At 50.9% G+C, this 8,848-nt stretch overlaps 1 protein-coding gene across 1 annotated transcript; it reads right to left on the reverse strand.

The window, feature by feature from the left end:
* Nucleotides 1-3,993: 3,993 nt before the first annotated feature.
* LOC123396721 (dehydration-responsive element-binding protein 1A-like) lies at nucleotides 3,994-5,166 on the reverse strand. The gene has a single exon (XM_045091573.1). The coding sequence runs from the start codon at nucleotides 4,944-4,946 to the stop codon at nucleotides 4,212-4,214; it is 735 nt and encodes a 244-aa protein (XP_044947508.1). The 5' UTR covers nucleotides 4,947-5,166; the 3' UTR covers nucleotides 3,994-4,211.
* Between the last annotated feature and the right edge of the window lie 3,682 nt (nucleotides 5,167-8,848).

The following is an 8,848-nucleotide window of genomic DNA, read 5'->3' on the forward strand; positions in this document are numbered from 1 at the left end:
TAATGGTCATACTTATTAACCCTCTTCGAGGGGTGTCGATGTCCAGCCTCAACACTTTCTAATTCTTTCCTGGACCTCCTTGACCTTTCGAGCAGATGCAACCTCCTTGACCTTCCCGAAAGAGTTGGCCTCCTTGCAAGCCTTGTCATTGCTTCCCATGATGAGCTTCTCAATTTGCATTGCAGATATACATATGAACTAGTGATCGAATGAAACATGCACGACACTTATGAGCTACATAACTATGAAGGACATTGACGAGCTATACGAGCACCCGACAAGGATTTCTCAGCGTGGGTGATCTACAGTGCGTCTCGAGGTGGTCGACTACAAACTCTAGGATACCACATGTGTGTTCAAACTCTTGAAATTGCTACGACTTGTGTGAAAACCGTCGAATCATGGATTTGTTCAATCCTTGACATCCCTACCCCGTATGTTCAAACCTTCCAATTGGTTTAATTGGTCCCAAATCACAATGATTCAATCATTCCCAAATCAAAGCCTAACCCTCAATCGAATAGGTGCAATCCACAAAAAATCGAGCGATGTGTGTTAAAATAGATGCTACACACAGGATGGAGGACATGCCAACGTAGACGCGGACGAGGGGAGGGGGGCTCCCAGCCGGTGCTCGATATGCAGATCTTTGTCGTCATCACTTGTGAGAGACAAGGAGGGGAGTGTGCGGTGGGAGAAGGGTGAAGTGAAACGGTTGGAGAAGAGAGGAGTGAAGCGGTAGGAGCGGTGATGAGAGCTACGTCACCGCTTCAGGAGCCAACACGGTTTCTATTGAGTGTGCGGCTAGTTTTATCAATGTCCGTTCCCTCGCTTTTTTAAATTGACCGTTTTCAACAAACCAAACACAAAGGTGAGTTGATATCCATACGGACCGTGATTTTTACACAATCCAGGTAATCAAATCTGCTACAACTACACCGAGCAGGACCTAATGCGAAACAACAAAACGCTTCCCCGATAGATGCTGCAAATTGGTATGTGCACGACCACTAAGACTTGGATCGGCTCCGCTCCACTCTTTTGACTCCGTGGAGTTGCAGCGTTCGGCGCGCTCCTCCCGCTCCCGAAGCGGAGTTGTGGAGTGGAGTGGATCCGAACAGGTCCTAAGTGTGTATCCCTTGATGCTATATAATAAAGGGGATAAAATGTCTTTTATCAAAAAAAAAAGTACAAACAGCTCCAAGCAAACTGGACGCATACACACACACACCGGGAATAAACTAACACACGCTCGTCTCAATATCTCATGCTCCAGATCCTAAACCGGGTGCCGCGACGGCAACCCACCCTCATCCTTGCTCCGGTTACGAAAAAACAGTGACCGCGGCGTGCCAGCCGTTTTCTTGCCCGCCAGCGGCCGCTACACCGGATACGGTCGGATCCCACAAGAATATACAGTACCGGTCACTGGCCCATTATTATCATACCGATTCATCGGCCGGGGGATAAGGACGGTCACGCGCGCCCACACGGCCCGGTTCCACGGTGACGCCCGCACGCGAGAGGGACGCGGCCACGCACGGACAGCCGCAAATATCTAGGGGCTGGAATATGATAAGATCGGACGGTTGGATCGCCGGTTTGTTTAATCCCGGCCGCTGTTTGTTTTTGCCTCTTGGGTGTGTGTGTGTGTGACTGTGTGTGTGGCCACGCAGCTTCCGTGCGCCGGGAGGCTTCCGGCTCCGGACTCTCTCTCCCTCTCTGTTGCAGCGTTGTTTCATCGCTGTGTACAGCTAAACTGCGGTCTGCGAAGGGGGTGGAAACTTGCAGGAGCAGTATTCTATTCGTGCCGCAATGGAATTTCTACACATCACAGAACTGCGTGTGGAAATGGTTGATGTCAAGATGTCAAAGCGACGGAGGTTTTACCGTGCATCTTACCGTAGAGGTTGACCGAATGTGAACTACAGTACTACGTATCGATCACCGGATGGGAAATGGTCACATCTGTCGATCACCAACAAGTCAGCGCCGCGCTCAGGCTCCACGGCCAACTACTTGGAGGCGCTCTGACTTTGACTTGGTTTACTTTTCGTATTTTATAACACTCCGAAACGGAGGTGCCCAAAACAGAACAACTCGAGTCTCTTCTTGACGTCAACTCCAACACTACACAGCCTACACTAGACCCATCTCCTTTTGGGATAATAAACCAGGCAAACGGACCAGCCTAACACCTGACCGTAATCGTAAAAAAAAAGTTCATTTCACATCCGGCCCGTCACATTTCCGATGCAAATTTACACCCGATTTGCGTTCACACGGGCTACGAATGGACGGGTACGCATTTGCTCCTCGTCCGTCTCAAACACGTGTGACGGCCTTTCAAATACCTTCATCGTTCAAATTAAACGCGGACATATGCAGCGGGTCTGTCAGCGACACAACTGATGGTTCGTCGTCCTTCTTAATATGAAAGCTGTGGACCGTTAAATATACAACTTTTACTTTCAAAACCCCTCCTGCCTCCTCCAGCCCCTACAGGAACTAGCAAAATCCTAGCCTCGCCGTCATCATCATGACCTGGTGTTGGACCAGCAAGGGGAAGCACGACCATGATGTCGGCTCCTCCTCGAGTAGCCGCCGCTCCAACCGCTCTAGGAGTCCCCCACCACCGTGTTCGTTGGCATTTGTCATCGCGTCGCCTGTAGCCCCACAGCGTGTTCGACCCTATGTCTTCGCAAACATCTATCGTAGGTACTAGGAGACGTCGACACCACTCCGTGGGGAGATGCCCACCTCCCAACCACTAGCATGTGTTCGCGGATCGGGTGCCAATCCCTCCGGTGCTGGTGAGCGGCTGCGCCCACCGTGAGGAGATCGACCAACGCCGCGCGCGTCTGCCACCGGTTCTGCTCCACGACCCAAGGTACGCCATGAACTCGTTGTTGTGGGATACGTGGCTCCGCGACGAGCACGACTGACGACGACAGTCTTTTTTTGTCGGTCATCCACCTAGCCCATGTCGACGTCGTGGTGCTAGCCCGTCCCAAATGCGCGAGCGTAGGCGTGTGTGTGACCTCATGCCGACGCCATCTCCGTCCCCGTCCCCGCCACCACCACCTTCGATGACCAAGGAGGAGGAGGTCGAGCTCATAAGGCGTGTCATGGAGGACTCCATGAACACGCACGACGAGCGCCAATGGGTGGGCTTAGAGGCGATGTTGGTCCCCTCTGCAGTCGGCGACGTGGCCATCCCAAAGCTGGAGCAGGCCCCCGTGGTGAAGGAGGAGGTCGCGTGGAACCCGCGGCTGGTGGGCCAACGGTGGGGGTGATCGAGTTGGCCGATGCGCTGGGTGTCGGACCATGGTCAGCAAGGCCGTCGCGGTCTCCCGAGCAGGAGCAAGAGCCACGGGAGAAGGTGGTTCAGACGTCGCTAGTGCCTTCGGTCTTGTAGGGACCGCCAACCCACCTTTAACAGCCGTCTCCATACTTCGACCTCACCAACGATGTCGACGAGTAGGACGGTGCTCTTGAAGACGACGACAACCTTATGTTTAATTGAGAATTGTGTTAAATTTGGCTAGAATGAACATGTGAACGTTTAATGTTTTTATTCATGGTTTTATACTATTTATAACATTTATTTGGGTTCATTGGGGGTCATGGGTTGAAGTTGCCCTCAGGGTTCGTAGATGTAAATCAAGATTTCCAACTTCCGCCGGTATTTGCTTAGTACAAAGCGAGCCACGGTACTAGGGACTATAACAGTTTGCGTTGCATTAAAATAACTGCCAATTCCCGTCGAACAATGTCATTTGTACTGGGTACACAACAATCCCCATTCGCCGCACCAATGATGGATTTCGATCCAGTACACCGTAAGATACCCATCCAAGGGCCCACTGAATTTCGGTGGGTGCAAAAGGATTCTCACGTGCGCCGCTGATTGCCTAATAACGCATTTCTGGACGAAAATCAGAAACAGTATTTTTTTCTTTCTTTCATGTATATGCGCAAAGATTCCCTCGATCATCATAACCCCAGGTCGTCGTTCTATACGTTGCGCATCACTGATTATGGAAAGTCAACAGTCAAAAGCCATGCTCTGTTTCCCCAATTTACACCATCACATTACCAGGAACTGTAAGTAATGACCGTACAGCAGCACCAAAATTTTGGCATCAATCGGAAGCCAAGACGACGGCAGAAAGGGAAGGTAAAAACTGGAAGTGGCGCGAACTAGCTCGCTAGCTCTGGTAGCTCCAGAGTGGCACGTCGGCGAGGTGAGCCTCGCCGTAATCGGCGAGCGCCGCGGCCAAGGAAGCAGGCGGCGCCATGAGCATCCCCTGCGCCAGGCTCGCGTAGTAAAGGTCCCATCCCATGTCGCTCAGGACGTCCAGCTCGAACGGCGAGCCCTCGGCCGCCGGGGAAGAGGACGACTCGTCGTCGGTGAGGGAGGAGGGCGCGGACGAGGAGGTGCAAGAGACCGAGAGCGCGTCGTCCTCCGCGTGCGCCTCGCGCCGCAGCAAGTCCTCGACGGCCTCCACGACGGCGTGGCGGACCTCGTCGAGGCTGCGGTACGAGGAGGCAGCCGGCACGGCGAGTAGCTCGGCGGAGTCGGCGAAGTTGAGGCAGCCCGCGCCCCCGGCGGCGAGCGCGAGCATGGCGGCGTCGTTCGCGCGCGCGGCGGCCTCGGCGGTGTCGAAGGTACCGAGCCAGAGCCTGCTCCCGCGCCTGCCGGGCACGCGCACCTCGCACACCCACCGCCCGGCATTGCCCCTGCGCCGCACGCCGCGGTACACCGGGTGGCGCGTCTCCCTGAACTTGGTCCGCCCCGCCGGCCGCTTCGCCGGCGCCGACGTCCACGCCGCCTGCTGCTTCGCCTGCTGATGCTCCGGCGACGTCGAGGGCGAGTAGTAGTAGTTCTCCCCGCTGCAGGGAGAGCCCGACTCGCCGCTCATCTCCTTCTTGATCTGACACATCTTCTTTGCTCCGATCAAAGTCCAACAAGAGAGAGTAGTCTTGCTCTGCTCTGGATGGCTCTCTTCTTTCTTCTTTGGCCGGCTTGAGGTCCTTGTTATGGTTGCTCGAGTCGAGTGTGAAGTGGTGGTTTTGCTGTGCGATGAGAAATTTGAGCAGGGTGGTTTGGGGAGCGCGTACTTATAGGTGGTGGTGGCGGCGGTGGCGGTGGCGGTGGCTCGCGGCTGAAGGCAGGGGGCAAAGCGCGGCGAGCGAGCCAGCGGCTGAGAGGAGAGGACACAGGCTGGATACGGCGAAGGGGGGATGCACCGTACGAAGGCGCGCGCAAGTGGGGGGGAGAAGTGAGAGACTTCGAGAGTGACCCCAAGATTTCTTTTCTTTATTATCTTTATTATATATTAGTACATTCATGCTTTCGCTTTGCCCTTATCGTTTTCCGCCTAGCTCCTGCTCTCTTTGTCTTTCGCCCTTTTGCCTTGCGCCCCGTCCGGCGGCCGTTTTACTTTGCCTCGTCATTGTTAATGGTTTTCTAGAGCCGCAGTTTGCGAATTCGGGTTTTGGTTTTGCCGAGGGTATCAGGTGCTTGTGTGGTACGATTCTTCTTTTGATGGGGTCTAGATGGTCAGTGTTGTTTGACGTCTGATTCTTAACGTCGAAGCTGATTGTTTCCTCGCGATTGGGGCTGCAGACCAAAAATCGGAATTCGTGTTGGTTCGTTGCAGTTGCAGACCAAGAGTGGAAGTGGAGTTCTTGCTCCTAGGTGAAGCACGTGGGGTGGGGGTTTTGGTGACCGGCTTCAATTGTCATCTCTGACGTGGATGAGCAGATGCAAACCTGGAATCCCTGTCTGTTTTGTACTCCACCTTAGACTCTTTTTTCACTTCGCCTGCAGTATTTTTTTTCTTTTTCTGTGAGAAAGGGCTAGTTTTTTTTTGTGCGTGTGTGTTTCTCTAACTAGACCCTCAAACCGTCCGCTCCATCTTGATTGGATTGTTCAAGCTCATTTTATTATCCAACGCGGTACCATCTATCCACGAACCGTTCTTTCGTAAAACGAATGCAAATCAAGGGGGCATTGCGGGCATCCAGACGGTTACCATGAACATGACGAAGATTTCCGTCTGGCACGATGACGCTACCCTGTCGCTTGCGGACAGGTAGGGTGGTTTCTTGAGCGACGACGAGGGCGACATGGCCGAAGACGAGATCTGTCGGAGAGAATTACACGTGCGCCACAACCACGGTGATGTGGGACGGCTGTGAGGCTTCCATGACGACGAAGAATGACCTGGGAAGATGAACAGAAACGGATGGAGGCGGGGCAATGGCGGCAAAGCGGGAACGGCCGTGCGAAAATTTCTCTCATGTCAAATCTCGCTGCGGATAAGGGGCAAACTCGATCGGCCTTCCATCCATGAATCTAAAGGTTGAGGATAAACTTTTGCCGCGCCCACAAAAAAATTACAGGTCAAAGTCCGATACGGGGTCTGGTTGGGCGGTTTTTTCACGCTGACCTGTATTTTGACAATTGTTCTATGTGTCGGGACATTATACGGATTCTACTAAAAATGTTCTAATACTAGCCTACAAAAGACCAACACCATAGTAAAGTTGTCATGTCTGTGACCTTCGGAACACATAGGATCCACCTGATATTGGGCCACATATTCTTCATCAGTAATCCAAAAATTACATGAATACGTTGGATTCACATTCAATGCATTGATTTCACATTCTTATAAATGAGGGTGGAAAATGGTCGCGCAAAGATTTTATATTCATTAATGAAAATTATATCAAGGTTCATTGGCACTAAACGATCACCACCATCGTCCAAATGAGGCATTTAGGTGGCGTTGTCATCTCTCCCTACCTGAGAGGGCTTGATATTATCGATGACAAACGGAAAATCTTTGTGCACGTGCTCCTAAAGACCAGCAGCCTGAAATACGGCTACAAACCAGTCGAGTTCAAGTGGGTTAGACTAGGTCCGCTTCAACTTATACTAAAATTTGAGCGACCCCAAATTGAACAAAGTTCAAGATTGAGCTATAGAATGTGGCTTCCTTTTCAGCACGTAACGGTATCGAGTCGATCCACAGCTAATTTTACGTTAAAAAGATGATTTTTAAAAGCAATCTAAGATAATTTTCTGGACAAAATAGGCAAGAACACAACATAAGGAACCACTATTAAATTCGGTTTGTTCTCTCTCAAGTGAAGACTAGTACTTAATATATGAGATTTTTGATGAACTAGCAATAGAACAAAGGGAGGGGCGTCCGCTTTCAAACTTTAGCTAAAATAAATAAATATTTAAGGCACATGTGACCATGTATCAGATTGATACCAAAGTTTCTCTGCGCTTAATTTAGTTTCCATGTGTTGCTGGTAGGTGAAATGGAAAAAACCATACACAAATATGTGATGATAAACTATCATGCTTCTCTTTTATTTATATGAATATTATTTAATGTAATTACATGACATCAAACTAAAATTGAGCAATCTAGTGTTGGCTCAACATCAGCTCGTTTCTCCATAGGATACATAAAATGCTCATATTAAGCTTATTTGTTTTTGGGTTGATAAAGAGCATGTGTCGATCTCGAGCGACTCATGAGCTTCGAGCTTTTCTTGCAGCCCTATCCTGAAGCGTTAGTCGTCGTCATTGAACCCATGAGTAAATCTGAAGCACCAGCCACCAAATCTCATCGCACGGCAAGAAGCCCTAACCTTATCACCTCAAAGAGACATCAAGAATCGATGTTGGCGCATCGTTTTGTACGTCCATTCGGACGAACTAGAGGATATTGGATCGCAAAAACAAACTCCAAGGAGAAAGAATGTCATCCACCCGAGCACGACACTTGCAAAGACTAAAAAAACCTAAACTGAGCGAGCACATCGAGATTCTTATCTCCTCCACCAATCGCCGAAGCGGTGGGTAAAGGAAAGAAGAATCCATGGCCACCACAACGAAGCCTAGAGGGGAAGGGGTATCCTAGCTGTCAAGGGATAGGAGGGAAGGATGTGCTAGTTTGATCATTTGTATTGAGAAGAAAGGTTTGCAACATGACTACCAATATTGTAACTTCAAATGAAGTAGGTTGATCCGTGTACTATATGTATAAATTTACTTGTAAGAATTTCCAATAGTGTCAGTATACCAAACATACAAGACGGGACTATAAAGGACCGGTCGTTGGAAAAAAAAAACTCGCCCGCTCCCGCGACGTGCCCCCCGCGCGTGTGTCGGGCTCCAGATCCGCCGCCGGCGCTCAAGCTCCCTGTCGTCCGACTTCCTCTCCGATGTTGGCTCCTCCCTTCCTCGACGTCTACATCACGGGTGTTCATCTGATCTTTCGGTACCAAGGTTCCCCTTGGTGTTTCTAGTCGCTCGCTATGGCTCTCGATGTCTCCTTGGCCTTTTCTAGACGGCAATCTACTTGGTATGAGAGGTTATCCTAGGACGAAGGGGTTGCTTGGTCGGTGTCATGCGGGTAGGCTGCCGGTGATTCTCTTTGGTCAAGGTGCGTTGGGTGGGTTTGTCGGTCGACTGTGATGCTCTCCCGGGTTGGTTGGTGAGGCCCCGAAAAATGTCATGCTTGACCTTGTGAGTCCAACACGACGACGTTTGCGGCTGTCGTTCTTCTCCTTGGAGGCGTCATCCATTTGGGCCTTCCTACATCAAACTGAAGGTAGCTTATTTCGCGTGGCTCGTTGATTGAAGTATGAGTGTTGGTCTGCTTGAAGAGGTATGTAGAGGCGTTTCGGGAAGGCTTGAGCTTATTCGTGGAACTAGCTAGCCTCCTTAGTTTAGCGCTTAGAAGTGGCGAAGCTAGCTGAGAATTGAAGGAGGGGGGGGGGAGAGAAAATATGCACCTTTAGGGAGGCAAATAAG

This window comes from Hordeum vulgare, chromosome 5H, assembly GCF_904849725.1.
Source record: "Hordeum vulgare subsp. vulgare chromosome 5H, MorexV3_pseudomolecules_assembly, whole genome shotgun sequence".
Classification (NCBI taxonomy): Eukaryota; Viridiplantae; Streptophyta; class Magnoliopsida; order Poales; family Poaceae; genus Hordeum; species Hordeum vulgare.